Below are 14,721 nucleotides of genomic sequence, written 5' to 3'. Positions count from 1 at the left end.
TTTTTAGAGAGTTTATTTAAGCCTCTAAGTAGGTTTGGGCCCGTAGAACAAGGAAAAACATCCATAAAGCTACAACTTTCTCATATATTGCTCTTCTAGAGAGGCTTCCTCGACTAAGCTTCAAATTGGTGCTGCAGCACTTTGCCATAATAATCCCTTTCCAATAAAATATTTAGTTCAATTCATATTTTTATTTACTCAGAGCAGAAACTGATTAGTCCTTCGATTAATCCTCGGGTTGCTTCCAGAAAGATTTCTTTGAGTTAGTTTCGAAACTGGTCAACTCTATATGCACCCTTGCGTATCATATTCCCACTCCCTAATCCACTACTAAAATATGTTTAGGGAATGTAGAAGAAAGAACAAGTTCTTTCATTCAGTTCAGGCCATAACCGGATTTCGAACCAAAACATTCTTTGGAAATGGTAGCGCACTTTAAAGCTGAAACACTCATCTCCTGTTGTTTGGGTGCGCTACTTGAGAGATTTTCACAGTCAGCTCAACTTTTGATGTACCCTACATATGCACACTCCCATCTTAATCCGCTACTAAAACGCATTTTGGGAATCTCGAACAAAGAAGCCTATTCTGCCTTCCATTCAGTTCAGAGACCCCAAGATATTCTTTGGAAATGGTAGTAGCGCACTTTGGGCAGTCACTATGGCTGAAACTTTCTCATCTCCTTCTAATGCTGTTTCGGGGTCGATGCATTTCCAATTCACCATAAAAATGCATATCATAAAATTTTATTGTGCCAGCGCCGTGGCTGTTCTCGTCGCGCCGTTGTGTTTTCCTTGACCATTTCACACACCTCAACAAAGGTCGTTTGTCGCTTTTCATGAAAGGTGTCGTGTCTGTCCGTCTGTGAGAGCAGAAGAGGGGTCGTCGTCATGTCCCGATCCCCGAATCAAGAGCTCTATTGTTCCAGAAATCTTCTATGCTCTGTCGCTCCTGCGCCTCGGCCGCTGCCGCTGCCTCTGCCGCTGGGCGCTGGGCCACTTGAAAGTGTGACCGCAGCGTGATTTACACGCCAGACGCAGCGACGTCGACAGAGCGCAGCGGAGAGATGCTTACGCATTCCTAAGCACCTGCAGAGGCAGGGTATCCCAAAGAGAAGGTAAGGCCGTCTAGAAGTAAGGCCTCTGGTAGCTAAAATTTCTGTACAGGCCTTCGGGAGTTCGAGGACATAGATAGAACTGGTGGCAACTAAAGATCGGTGGTGGATTCCCGTACCTTTCATTTAATATACCCTTCACCTGCAAAGGTAGACACGCAATGATCGCAGCAGCAGCGACAGCGACGCCGCCACTTGAGACGAAACAAAGCAAAGGGCCAGCGGCAGAGCAGAGGCTGGAATGCTGCGTGCGAAGCGCAACAGATTCTTTTCTTTTCTTGTTATTTGCTTTGCCTTTGATTCGTTTTTACCTAAACAAAAATGCACTTGAGAGCAGGCACGCACACACACACACAGACAGAGAGACACAGACATTCCCGGAGCAGGTAAACAGCTCAAGCCAGGAGAATCAATGCGGGAGAGTGCGAGCGAGAGAAAGAGTCCGATAAAGAGCGTAAGCAAGAGCGGCGCTCGCTCAATTTATGCTGCTGACGTCGCTGTCGCTGCCCTTGGTTGAGCTGTTGCTGCCGTTCTTTTGACGTCTTCGCTGCTGCTCTGCCTCTGCCACTGCCCTCCGCCTCCGCCTCTACCACACCGCACCGCACCGCATTTTATGTTGGAAACTGTCAAGAGCACACACAGAGGCAGCGGCCAGAGCAGAACAGAACCGAACACAGAACGAAAAAGCAAACCGATGCGAATGCAGCACAAAACGAATCTGACGACGACGACAGAAAAGTGTATTAAATACAATAAAAAAATAAGAAATATCAGTAGTACATATATCTACATACATATGTATGTATGTACTAAATATCTGCATATACATACATATGTACAATATATAGTTCCAATGATATGTGCAAGTGAGAGAGTGTGATGAAAGTTTCCATTTGAGGCGAGGAGACCCGACGAACGTCATGAATGCGTTCCAGGATTTCGAGCTGGGAGCGAAATTATATTTACAGTGCTTATGTAATAAAATGTTTACTAAATGGAATCCATATACATAATTACAGGGAGTAATTATAGCACTAATTGCGATCTATCCCTCTCTCTGTTTACAGTATCCCTGAGCAGTTCACGCTCGGCCACGCCATCGTATACATCACCCGTGAATCATGCCGGCGCCTCGCCGCTAAATGCCATCGCCCACTCGCCGGTCAATGTGTCCTCGAACCATCACCACAGGCAGAACTTTTTCACGCCCATTGCTGCCACCAATCAATCCCAGCAACCTACCGCCGTGACATCTGTGGCATCGATTGGTCCTTTGGATACGGGAAAATGGAAGACTACGCCCAGTCCGGTCCTTTACAATGCCAACAACAACAACAACAATGGATGGGAGGGGAACAACAGCAACAGTGGAGCATCAGGAAATGGAACAGGAGGGGGAGGAGGTGGAGCACAACCACTGCCAATGCCGCCACAAACAACGGCCGTATCGCTGGTCATGCATGCCCCACCGCCGCAACACCAGCAGCATCAACATCAACAACCACCTGCCGCACACCTCAATGCACTGCCAGGACCTGGAGCGCCGCCCAGCAGTGTGGGGCATGCCACCAGCGTGATACGCATCTCCAGCAGCCAGCAGCATGCGACAACTCAGCAGCAGCAGCTGCCGCAGCAGTCGCAGCATCCCCATCCTCACGTGGTTGCGTCTCAGAACCAAACGTTTCATCCCGTGATCGTGGATGCCACACAGCTGACGGTGACGTCCATGCCGGTTCAGTCCATGATGCAGCAGCAGGTGCCGCACACTTCGGTTTCATTTCATCATCCCAACACGCCCACCAACACCACCTCTGTGGCAGTCACGTCGATAGTGCATGGCCACGGCCACGGCCAGGGCCAGGGCCAGGGCCAGGAGAAAGTGTTGCCAAAAAACGGTAGGATTCTATATAGAAGTAGGATCAGCAGTGAAGATTACCATAATCTCTCTTATCCCGCAGGCTACAATGCGCCTAGCCATCCATGGTACAAGATTCTGCCACAAATGCCGCCCATGACCAAGGCGCCACAAGGTCCGGCCACACCGACAACGACAACGACCGCCAGCAACTACAGCGTGGTCATGATGCACCAACAGCAACAGCAGCAGCAACAGCAGCAGCAGCAGCAGCCATCGCCCCAGCAGAGCCCCTTGGGAGGAGGAGGAGTAGGAGGTGCTGTCCAACAGCAGCAGACGTCTCTGAATCACAACAACAACCATATGATTGTGCCGAATCCGATGTCGTCGCCCGGCAAGCCGCTCAACTGTTCCATGAACGATGCCAAGGTGGCAGCAGCTGCTGCTGCAGCAGCCGCCGCAGCGGTGACCCATCAGCAGGCGGCGCCGGTGGCGGTGGCTGCAGAGGAGCAGGATGACCAGCTGGACGACGATGTGTTCGAATCCACTCCCGCTCCGGCGGCGGCCATAACCAACGGAAAGAAACAGACGGCGGCCATGCAGCGGCAGCAAACGTACACGAGCAACAGCAATATCCGGAAGCTGGAGGAGTGCCATGACGACGGCGCCAATGGAGGAGCACCCATCACTTCGGCTGCCAAGCGGAGGAGTCAATCCTTGAGCGCCCTGCAGCAGCAGCAGCAGCAACAGGCAGCACAACAGCAGCAACAGGCGGCAGCAGCATCGGCGGCAGGAGGAGCGGCTGGTGGACAGCCAGCGGCAGCGAACAAGAAGATACGCAGGCCGATGAATGCATTCATGATCTTCTCGAAGAAGCACCGCAAGATGGTCCACAAGAAGCATCCGAATCAGGACAATCGAACGGTCAGCAAGATCCTCGGCGAATGGTGGTATGCCCTGAAGCCGGAGCAGAAGGCCCAGTACCATGAGCTGGCGAGCGTCGTGAAGGATGAGCATTTCAAGCAGCATCCCGAGTGGAAATGGTGCTCCAAGGACCGCCGCAAGTCCTCCACGTCGACGGCTGCCGGCAAGGCAGGAGCAGCTGGAGCTGCTGCTGCCGCAGGCGATGCCAAGTCGCGTCTGGCCTCGGTGGATGGCTCCGATTCGCTGGAGCATGACATGTGCCCCAACACGCCGGGCGGGCAGGGCGATCACCAGGGCGACATCATCCCACTGACGATCGACAACTACAACAGCGCCTGTGATGAAGCGCCCACCACGATCTCTGGCGGCAAGGGGGGCAAGCTCCTGAAGAACGAACTGCACTCGGATGAGGACGAGCAGATGCTGGTGGTGGAGGATCAGCCGCCCTGCAAGAAGCTCGACCTGCAGTGTCGCGAACGTGTAAACGATTCGGACATGGATGATGCCCCCTACGATTACCGCAAGCAGCAACAGCAACAGCAGGAAAAAGATCAGGTACGGAATCGGTGGCCTGTCGAGAGGGAAGCACATTTTGATTATATTTCATCGTCCTTTGCAGCGCCCGCAGGAGGATCATGCGGTCGGTGCCAATGGCCAGGCCATAACTGCACCGCCGACTGGTGGCAGCGGCGGCGATCGCGAGATTACGCTCAAGCCGAAGGCAATCAAGGCGCATCCGGTGCTGGAGAGCACCATGCTGCCATATGCCCAGATGTCGATCTATACACAGTACACTAGTCCCAAGAATCCAATCGGTGTAACACCATTCCAACCCACAGGCGAGCAAACCACCCGCTACTCCGACCCCCCACTCAGCCATGCTCATTGCAGTCTCTCTTTTTTCACTTAGGCGGCGCCTTCAAGTCGATGCCCATCAGCCCCAAGGGCTGCAGCGGCAGTGGCAGCGGCAAATCCGACGAGGCGGCTGCCGCACTGCAGCCACATATCAAGCAGGAGGACATTAAACAGGAGCCACCATCGCCATATAAACTGAACGGCGGCTCGGTATCCGCCGCCGGTGTGGTCAGCAGTGCACCGCCGCAGAACAGTGGTGGGAGCTCCGGTGTGGGAGCCATCTTCAATTTCAATGTGCCAACAGCGACGGCCCTCAGCCAGAAGCAGTTCCAGTATCCCATGCATCACGCGCATCGCAGTCCCACGGACCTGAGAGGTGAGTAGTGTGGAATGGCAAGAAGAATAGCGATAGAAGATGAAGGCAAGGAGTGAAACGAATTTTAAACAGTGGGTTCTGTCAGACTTTAAGGCAGTTGAAGGGGAGATGAGCTATATCTGTATTACTGCCACAGATATTCCTAGATATTCAATCAAAAAAAGTGCATATTCCATTTGGAACTCTGCTCTAACCTCTCAGCTGTCTTACTGTCACGAAACGCACTGTATTTGATTGGCAATTCATTGAGTTTCGTATCTTTTTTATTGTAATTGAAGGCCGTCTGCGCACTGCCCTTCAAAATGTAGAATATTTTGTACTCTTTTATTTATGTATAATTTTCAATAATTTATTTTTTCTTAATTTTAAGTTGATTTTAAGACTTGGAAAAACTATTGGCATTATTTCTACTATGATTTGTTGTGTGTTCTGCATAGATTGTAGATTTTGTATGATTTTGTTCGTTGTTTTTGAGTTTTGGAACAACAAAATTTGTGGGAAAAACATTCCAATCACCTGCATCGATCGCATCGCCTCGCCCCCTCACCCACCTGTCGCCGCCGAAAGCTTTTTTGGTTTTTTTTTTACGGGCATAACATCTTTCTCTCTGTTTCTTTCACTTTCTCTCACACACACACACACTGAAACTCTTCCTCCCACGAACACAATAATGCTCTTCCTTTCTGTCGATGTCATCCATATAATTACACATGCCTCCACACACACACCCACACATACCATTTGAAAAATCCACCATAAATCGAACATAGAACCAGAGGAGAATGCAAAGAATACGAAGGGAGAACCAGCTGCAACAGCAGCAGCAGTCCATGAAAACGATGACGAGGAGCATGAGGATGTGGAGGATCTCCTGCTCGACGAGGAGGATGTGGACGACGACGATGAGGATGAAGATGATGACGATGATGATGAGGATGATGAGCAGTTTATGCAGGAATTGGCCAGTGTTAATGCTGGTGCCGATTTCGATGATATCATCCACTATACCATACCAAAAGTGAGGGCTACACCGACACCAACGCCCACACCGCCACCAGCAGCGACAACAACAACAGCCACAGCTGGCACAGCAACGAAAACAACAACAATTGTGGCACCCATCAAGCGGAAACAGTTTACGATTGTGCGATCCCTGACGCCGTTGCAGCCATCGCATTCGCCACACCAACAGCTCAAGCATTTGCATCAGCGCCGCGTGGAGACGCCACCAACAGTCATAACACGTGTGCCGACACCCACCATAAATCATTTCACGATCATAAGAGCACAACCATCGTCGAATCAGCATCAACATCAGCACAATACACCGCCGCCTTTGTTTTTCAAGCAGAAAGTTCACCAATCTTCACCAATCATAACAACAAGCATTCCAACAGCATCCACATCATCCACAATTGCATCCACATCTACAACACACAATAACGAAGCCCTAACTAAGTTTTCCAATAATTCCACGCCCATTATACGAAAATTGTTGACTCTACAACAACAAGATGGTCATCACAACAACAACAACAACAACAACAGCAGCAGCAGCAGCAACAACAACAAGGGAACAGGCCGTGCGGCCATACTGTACGATGCCCTCGTGCTGGACACACTCCATGGCCAGGACGAAGACGACCACGAAGACCTCGAAGATGGGCAGGAAAAAGCCGAAGGCAGGGATAAGCAACGAATGAGCAAAAAGGACCCAACCAAAACGGGAGCCACAATGCTGCTGATCACCGACTGCAATGCGTACAGCCAGCAGCAGGGAACACCGGTATCGGGATCGGCGGCCACCCTGCGGCCCGTCTCGTTTATCAGCATCAATGCGTGCAACAAGATTGCGTTGCCGGCGAATGCCCGTATACTGACAGCGGCCACGGCCACCACGACAGCGGGTGTGGCAGCCACGGCCACCAGCCAGGCGGGCGGAGGCGCCGCCACACTGACGGTACTGACCAAAGCGACAACGATGTCGACGTCGGGGAAAGCGGGAGCACCGGGAACGCCGGGAACAGCAACAGCAAATCATAGTACTAATAATGCCAATACAGAAATAACCATAACAGCGGCTGCTCCAGCCACTGCCACCAAACCAGTGGCCGGCAGCAGCAGTGGCAGTGTCATGAACAACAAAAACTCATCTACAACTCCTTCCTCCTCCTCCTCCTCTTGCTCCTCCTCCACCTCTGTCTCTCTGTCTACTGCAGCAGCCGCCCATCAGGCCTGTGTGCCCTCATCGCCGGCGGCCATGAGTCTGGGACATGCTGCCAATATGGCCACACCACCGGCCTCCGCACCAGCACAGATCATGGGTGCAGGTCCAGCCCCAGGCCCAAAGATGTTCTTTGCCATGACAAGTCAGGTGAGTGATGGGAAGAAGAAAGCAAGCCTTCTAGAGAGTGAGAATAACGTTTCGATTCGTAGTACTCCCTGCTGCCGCGGTCCCATCAGCCGGGGACACCCTCGCTGGAGCATCTGCAGATGGAGGCCTTTGCGGGCGGCTATATATTCAAGAATCACAACGGACTGCCGCCACCAGTCAGTGCCCAGCCGACAATGCTGCTCCATGGCTATACGCCGAGTCACAGCGCAGAGCCGCCGGCGAGTTCGCCCTCGTACAAGTCGATGCCCTCCACCCCGAAGTCGGCGACATATCACATGAGTGCACCTCCGCCAGAGCGTGGCAGCCAGGAAGGAGGCGAGGAGAGCGACATGGATGCCGATGGGCAGCAGTTCATATTGGCCCCAACGCCGGCACAATTGGGACGAGCACCGCTGCAGCGGCGCAAGAATTTATGTGAGTAGATCCCCAGAGCGATTCCCTGGGAATCCATCGGAACTAATAGCATTTTCGGCTTTTTTTTTGCAGCTCAAAGCAAGTCGGAGAGCAATGTTTCGTTCGGAGCGAATCTGGGGGCCAGCAATGGGGGTGGTCAGCACATCAGTCGGAAGCTGCACTCCCCCACAATGATGGATGCCTCGTCGCCCATCATTGGTCATGTGAATAGTTCCAGCCTCAGTTCGGCACTGCCCACGCCCACCTCCTCGACAACGACGCCCAATAGCGATGAGCAACTGCCTCTGACGCCCACGACGAGCAACAGCAACAGTCAGCCCAAGTCTCCGTTGAAGGGGGTGTCGGCAGGGGCGGGGGCAGCAGCAGCAGCGGCAGCAGTGGCCCACAAAAAGAAGAACGATGAATTGAACAAGTGCGTGGGACACAGAATCACCTGCCAAGGGCTTTATTAACCAGTTTTTATGCCCTTCACAGCAGTGTACTCAAGCAAGTGGACTTTGAGAAGAAATACAAGGCACTGCCGCAGTTCCAGCCAGAGGATTGCCAGTCGCCCAGTGCCATAGCTGTGCCCTCCTCCCCGCGAGTGTACGGAACCAATTATCGCAAGAAGAACACAGCGCCAGTGCCAGTGCAGAAGCTAAGTGAGTGGCGGAGGGGGCAGGATCTCCCTGCAAACCAGCGAACCTTTTATTTACTCGTTTCTCTTTCGGATACTTTGTGTTTAGTTTGCGAAGATGATTCCATTGATGAGCCCGCCTCGGCACCGCCAACCACAACGCAGCGCTTCTTTGGGCCCGACTTTAACAACGAGCTGAAGGGTAACATAATGATAACGTTTTCCTGTGCATATCCTCTATGTATAATGTAGATCAATGTTTTACAGAACTGGAGAGCTCGGATCAGACGGGACGGTCGCCCCGTACGCCCAAGACGCCGCTGCAGAGTGCCAGATCGGATGCCAGCGAGAAGGGGCATCGTAAGGTGCTGGAAACGCGGCGCAATTTGGTTATGCAGCTGTTTGCCGTTCACGGCAACTTCCCAACAGCACAGGCCACAATTGCCTTTCAGGTGAGTCGATCGTGGCATAGACTCCTTGTCTCCTCGAAAGAGACTCTAATTTTGGTTATTTATTTCGCATTCCTTAGACCAAGCACATCGATGTGTTTCCGCGCAAACAGGATCTGCAGCTGAAGATACGCGAAGTGCGACAAAAGTTGCTGGGACAGGCATCCTGCACACCGCACTCGGCCGGCCCCAATACGCCGTCCGACTCGAATTCGTCGTCGACCACGCTGAGCGCCAACAGTGCACACACCACAAACGCGACACCGAATGCGGCAGGTAATTGGAGGGCGCTCTGCAAATATCTTCTACCCAAGAACTAAATCTGTAATTTCCCCTTTCAATGAATATCTTTCTTTGACTTTCTGTTCGTGCGCTACCCCTTCAATTCGATTTGTTTGTTAATTTAGTTTCCATTTCTCAATGAAAACATTGTTAAGATGTTTTTCAATATTACTAAACGGCAGGTGTAAAGGAGCAGCAGCAGCAGGACTTGGAGCAGCATTCTCAGGGCAAAGCAAATGAAACGTAGGAGAGTGGAAGCACAGGACACGCCAACCGAACGGATTGTTTGCTGCCAAAAGTGACAAAATTACTTAACGATAGAGTAAACTCAATGAAAGCAGCAGCAACGTCAGCACACACTCACGAAAAAGGAAAGAAGATCAACGGATACAGATACAGCTCATGCATGAGATGCAGATGGATGTTTAACTAGTTTTTATTCAATGGAAAACAAAAATAGAGGGAAAAAAATTACAAATTTTTAATTACAATAGGCATACAATACGAGTAAAACAATACAATACAATATACAATATATGTACACCAAGCAACAAAGATATCGATAGGAGAACCGATTACGAATGAATTTATTAAGCAGCTTAATAAATCACAAGATCATAGACGGATAGTAGACGGAAATTTTTGAATAATTGGAACTTTTGAAGCACATATGAAGTACATGCATACCACATACAAGAAGAAGAAAAAAACAAAACTAAAACAAAAACAAAAAAAAAACAAAAATCGTGTAGTAGAGAGCATAAATACATAATGGAACGATTGTATAATCCCCCGCTTAAACGATTAGGTTGATAATTTACAGAAAGAACTGCAACAAGGAGACGGAGATTGAAGTAGCTTTAACCTTAAATTGCACATTAATTTTTGAAGTGTATTTAGCACAAGTAAAAAGAAGAAAAGGCAAAGAATTGTATAAAACAAAAACTTGAAAAGAACACATAGTTGTATTGTATATTTAGACGTAAAATTTATAACAAAAACACAAGATGAAGAGAGAACAAATCTATGCAAAAAAACAAAACACAAACACACTTCCAAACACACACACACACACACACACATCAAAATGCTTTTAAAATGTTTGATTTTTGTTCTTAAAGCTTTTAACTTTTTTAAATTGTATGTACATTTTTCTTTTTAAATTGGCTTTTTACACTTGTTGTCTTATTGAAGTATAATTTATATATATACATAATTGCATATATTTTTACTATTTTTAATATTATTTTAGCGTAGAACACTGTTTTTTTTTAAATTGTACACACACCGAAAAATAAAATAATTATACATACAATACAATTTATTACACAAGAAATATGAAGGAATAGATCATAGAAATGAAGAAATGAATGAGAGAGCGAGAACTAACTGTCTTCCACTGTTGCTGCAATATACTATTTAATATTGTGTTAATATTCAGTTGAATTAAATTAAATTAAATTAAATTTAGTTGTAAATTAAAGTTAATTTTAAATGCGATGCGTGTGACTGCACCACCTTCATAAAAATCCACTCGTTTGGTAAAATTTACCTTGTACTCTGTGGCTTGTTGATTGATTTATTAAATGTCGTATACAAACGTGTGTGTGTGTCTCTATAACTTAAGTTCTTTAATTTTAATCCGTTTCAGTCACACTTTCTATGTATTGTATAGTTTTTGTGTTCTACTATCCCAAGAAGCAACAGTTGCAGCCCCACAAACAGACAGACAGAGAGACACGCTTGATATGCCAGCAAAGTAAATTAGTAATGCAAGAAATTATAGTTAAAACACATACAATATTCATATAATAGTTAGTGCAATCAGGGATCGTAATAATGGGGTTTTTTATTCAATTTATTCAATGTGTCTTCAATGTTATATCTGTCTTTAAGTTGGTGTTAACTATCCTCTTTTCTTATGCCAGCTTAGATCTAAACTGCTTTCCAAACCCTTTGCTCAAAGATCATCTCTTTACGATAGCTTTCTGTTTTAATTCCTGTACAACTGTCTTACTATTATCATTACGTTCCCTGATTGCAATCATTTGAAAACACTTGCAATAAGTGAATAGAATGTGAATGAAAGCGTATGCCGCTTCCATTTAGTTTTATTCATTGCTGGATACTGCAATTCTAGAAATTAACCAATTTTAAACACCAACTCACGTAGGCTTTTCAAATTATTTTTATATTCATAATTTAATTATAGTTTTTTCATTATGTTTAGTTCTTAATTATCCATTAGTTACTTGTATTAATTAGAGAACAAACAAACGAAATTTTATATGATAAAAACCACAAAAAACGAGAGCGTAAATTGTAGTGTGTTAATGTTTAAAAATACAAATAAAAAAAGAAGAATACAAAACAAGAATAAAACAAAGTTTATAAGCAAATTCCAAAAAACCGGAGGTGTGAACTTAATTATATTTAGTAGAAGCAACCAACCCCGTCTATCCTGTCTATCCCCCCAGCAAAAAAATAAAAACCTTGTGCCAATGACAAAGCTAAGCAAATAAAACAGATAATATTCAAGTAGAATATCATACGATCCCCAGTAGAAAAACCAAAAACATGTTTGTCAATTAAGTCAAATGCAGCACAGAAAAAAACGAGAGAATTGTTTTGACCCTTACCAAGCATTGAAGAAAAAACTTATACAAAGAAACCTCTAAAGGAACAACCACAAAATACATTTTTGGCAACAAACATTTCGGACTATGAAAAATGAAACAAACAAGCAACAAAGGGAAAAACAAAGAGACAACTTTTGGCAATTACAAAAACGAGAACTTTTTGCGGAAACAAACTCAGTACAGAACAAAAAAAAAAAACATGACAAAATAAATGGCGTTTCGGATACAAAATTCTAAAATTCAGGTATAAACAAAAAAGAAACAAAAACAAAAAACAAATACAGATAGTGTTGTATAATGTTTAAAGACAATTTTTGGAACAAAGTATAAGTAAAAATAGTAAGAATAAATTCAAAGAAAAACTATTTAGCTATTTATACAAAACAAAGAGGTGGCGACGATGTGGTGTATGTGTACAATTTATAAGGTGCTTTTACAAACAACAAAATATTTGGTAGTGAAGCGAAGGTCGGCCGATTCCTCCCCCCACTCCCCCCAGAACAAATCTCTATATAATATATTATAGTATACATACATATATATTTTTGTCAGAAAAAGGCATCAACTGTATTTTAAAAATGCTTTTAAAAGTGGAATGACTTTAAGAACGAAAGGAGATCTCCCCCAGAGAGTGGGGGGGTGGGGGCTACAGTACTCTTGTAATTCAGTTGTGAGAAATTCGCACAGTTTGACGATGGATCGTGGTGGGGTTTTTTATAGTTTTTAATCGAGGTGGGCGTTTTTTAATCGTAGCTAAACTCCCCCCACTCGCTCCCCATAAAAACCTAGACCTAAAATATACATCTACCATATACCATATACAGGCATATAACTGATTGATGATGATCAGGATTGATGAAGACATTTCTAGGGGCAATCGAAGGTTACACCATGTTGTTTGCGGTTTGTTTAGTTAATTGTTAAAAGATAAACGCGAAAAAAGGAAGGAAAGCAAATGATTGTTTGATTGCACAATTATAAAGTTACAATGCAGAAAAAACCCATTGAGTTTGTAGTGGAATTTCAAGCCTTTCATTTGCAATTGACCTGAACGCTTTGTAAAATATGTATTAACAACAAATTACTATATATACAGATATATATGCAACTTATTTGTGAAGTTAACTCTTAAGCCAGTTATTGTGAAACGAAACGTATTTTGTAAGCGGGAAAACCACACACCCCCACAGCCCACAAACCACACACGAGACGCGAAATACAACAAATATTACAATACCATATACAAGTGCATATACAGGATAGAATAAATACAAATACGGAATATTTAATTAACTCGGAGTGAAGCTCTGAGAAACGAGACAGGGGGCTTCGAAGGTAAATCTTTAATTTGTTAATCTGTCCTCAGAGAGAGAGCGATCTTTGCATCGTAGCACAGGGTAGCCCTTGGACTCTCAAGAGCTTTACGGTCCAACACCAAGAACCCACTCACAAACACACTCAACACACACGAACATACATATATTTATACATACATATATATATAAATACATATATATATATATACGATGATAAATTTATTGAATAAAAAGAAAAATATGCATTCATAAAATGTCGATGTTTCAATCATTTATTAGCACCATTCTTAAGGGTATAATAATTTAATAGGAACAATTTATAATGAGATTAACTAAGTCTTGTTCGCCTTGGCACACGATGAATACTGAGGGTTAGGAGTCTTAAACCTCAACCACTTCCACTGGAACCTCATGGATCAGATTTCTGGCCGAAGACAGGACACTAATGTCAGCGCAATTCACAAAGTTCTCCTGAGCGCCACAGCCCATGGCTCCCGTGCCATCCTCACACACGCCCCAGTTGTTGCCCGCCGTGTAGGTCCAGCGGAGGACACAGTGGCCGCAGTTCAGATCACTGGGAAGCTGAAGAGTCACCGGAATATCCCCCGTCCGGGTGTTGATGTTGTACTTGAGATTTCCATCGGAAAACTTCAGGGGAATCTTGTTGAAGCACTCCTCCGATTCGCTGCCATTTTCATCCAGGTTACAGATGTTGAAGCTAAAGTAGCCCAAGTGATTGGCCGTGATCTTTACGTTAATTTCAGCCTCGGTTAGGCCCGCAAAGGTCCTCACAATGATGCCACTGCCGTATTTGCCACCCAGTTCGTTGGGTCGCGGCTGTTCCAGACTCCAATCATCGCCGCAGAGTCCACAGCGTCCTCCATTTTCGGTTTGTTTCTGCAGTGGAAATCGAAGAATAGTATCGAGGATATTAACAAACTATTTGGTATGGGAAGCCTACCCAAAAGCCACCGCAATACAATCCGTTATCTTCGTAGTTTTTGGGAGCAGAAGAGTCGTAGCGCCATCGCGAAGATCTTCCCACGGGATCCAACATCATACCATGGCCCTCAAGCTCTCCCACCAGGCAGAAAGCACTCAGACTTATGGTCAGGATTACTTTGAAGTATTTCATTTTTCTTTCACTTTCACTAAAGTGTGATTCCGATCTGTCCTGGTGGAAGGCTTATATAGGTCCATATTCCTAAAATCTTATCAGTTGCCGGGCGGTTTGTGCTTGTTTTTGATTTTTGTCCAAAAGCCGCTAAGAATTCTTATCACACTATAATCTCCCCCATATAGGAATGCTTGTATATGCATTTTTATGGTTATTACTCAAAATTTGGGCGAATCGTAGTATCTGACCTCGGAAATCGTCCAAAAAGCTATGACACATATAAACAAGACTCCAGTTATTGGCAATTGAATCATTCTAATGCTAATGGTTTGTTTATAGCATAACATTGTTTTTTAACACAAAGTAGGT

The 14,721-nt window shown here is 45.8% G+C and overlaps 2 protein-coding genes across 16 annotated transcripts in view; one reads left to right on the top strand and one right to left on the bottom strand.

Annotated features, from left to right (window-relative positions):
- The window catches only part of cic (Putative transcription factor capicua), a 54,826-nt gene extending 42,649 nt beyond the window's left edge, over positions 1-12,177 (top strand). For 3 of the 15 annotated variants that reach the window (XM_033377081.1, XM_033377082.1, XM_033377080.1), the window contains exons 8-19: positions 2,182-3,009; positions 3,073-4,448; positions 4,513-4,732; positions 4,804-5,124; positions 7,344-7,498; positions 7,561-7,933; positions 8,006-8,345; positions 8,408-8,574; positions 8,659-8,751; positions 8,802-9,001; positions 9,079-9,274; positions 9,463-12,177. In XM_033377081.1, coding sequence (XP_033232972.1) covers positions 2,182-3,009; positions 3,073-4,448; positions 4,513-4,732; positions 4,804-5,124; positions 7,344-7,498; positions 7,561-7,933; positions 8,006-8,345; positions 8,408-8,574; positions 8,659-8,751; positions 8,802-9,001; positions 9,079-9,274; positions 9,463-9,527 — 4,334 coding nt within the window. In that variant the 3' untranslated portion in view covers positions 9,528-12,177. Of the gene's footprint in view, positions 1-1,684; positions 2,090-2,181; positions 3,010-3,072; positions 4,449-4,512; positions 4,733-4,803; positions 5,125-7,343; positions 7,499-7,560; positions 7,934-8,005; positions 8,346-8,407; positions 8,575-8,658; positions 8,752-8,801; positions 9,002-9,078; positions 9,323-9,405 lie in introns of those variants that run through there. The other 12 variants (XM_001359819.5, XM_015182779.2, XM_003736849.3 and 9 more) reach the window with 12 other exon arrangements.
- A 1,314-nt stretch (positions 12,178-13,491) lies between these two features.
- LOC4803054 (uncharacterized) lies at positions 13,492-14,418 on the bottom strand. The gene is made up of 2 exons (XM_001359818.4): positions 14,197-14,418; positions 13,492-14,132 (listed from the first exon to the last, which is right to left on the bottom strand). Exons 1-2 carry the CDS (start codon positions 14,368-14,370, stop codon positions 13,617-13,619), a joined length of 690 nt encoding a protein of 229 aa, XP_001359855.3. The 5' UTR covers positions 14,371-14,418; the 3' UTR covers positions 13,492-13,616.
- Between the last annotated feature and the right edge of the window lie 303 nt (positions 14,419-14,721).

This window comes from Drosophila pseudoobscura, chromosome 2 (genome assembly GCF_009870125.1).
Source record: "Drosophila pseudoobscura strain MV-25-SWS-2005 chromosome 2, UCI_Dpse_MV25, whole genome shotgun sequence".
NCBI lineage: Eukaryota > Metazoa > Arthropoda > Insecta > Diptera > Drosophilidae > Drosophila > Drosophila pseudoobscura.
Note: the sequence above shows the minus strand (reverse complement) of the source record. Positions and strands in the feature narration are given on the sequence as shown.

What these genes read in the sequence shown, in the direction of transcription:
- LOC4803054 (XM_001359818.4), bottom strand. Translation starts at nt 14,370, where the DNA reads ATGAAATACTTCAAAGTAATCCTGACCATAAGTCTGAGTGCTTTCTGC. An exon ending in TGTATTGCGGTGGCTTTTGG is followed by an intron (nt 14,133 to 14,196) that starts GTAGGCTTCCCA and finishes TTTCCACTGCAG; the next exon opens with AAACAAACCGAAAATGGAGG.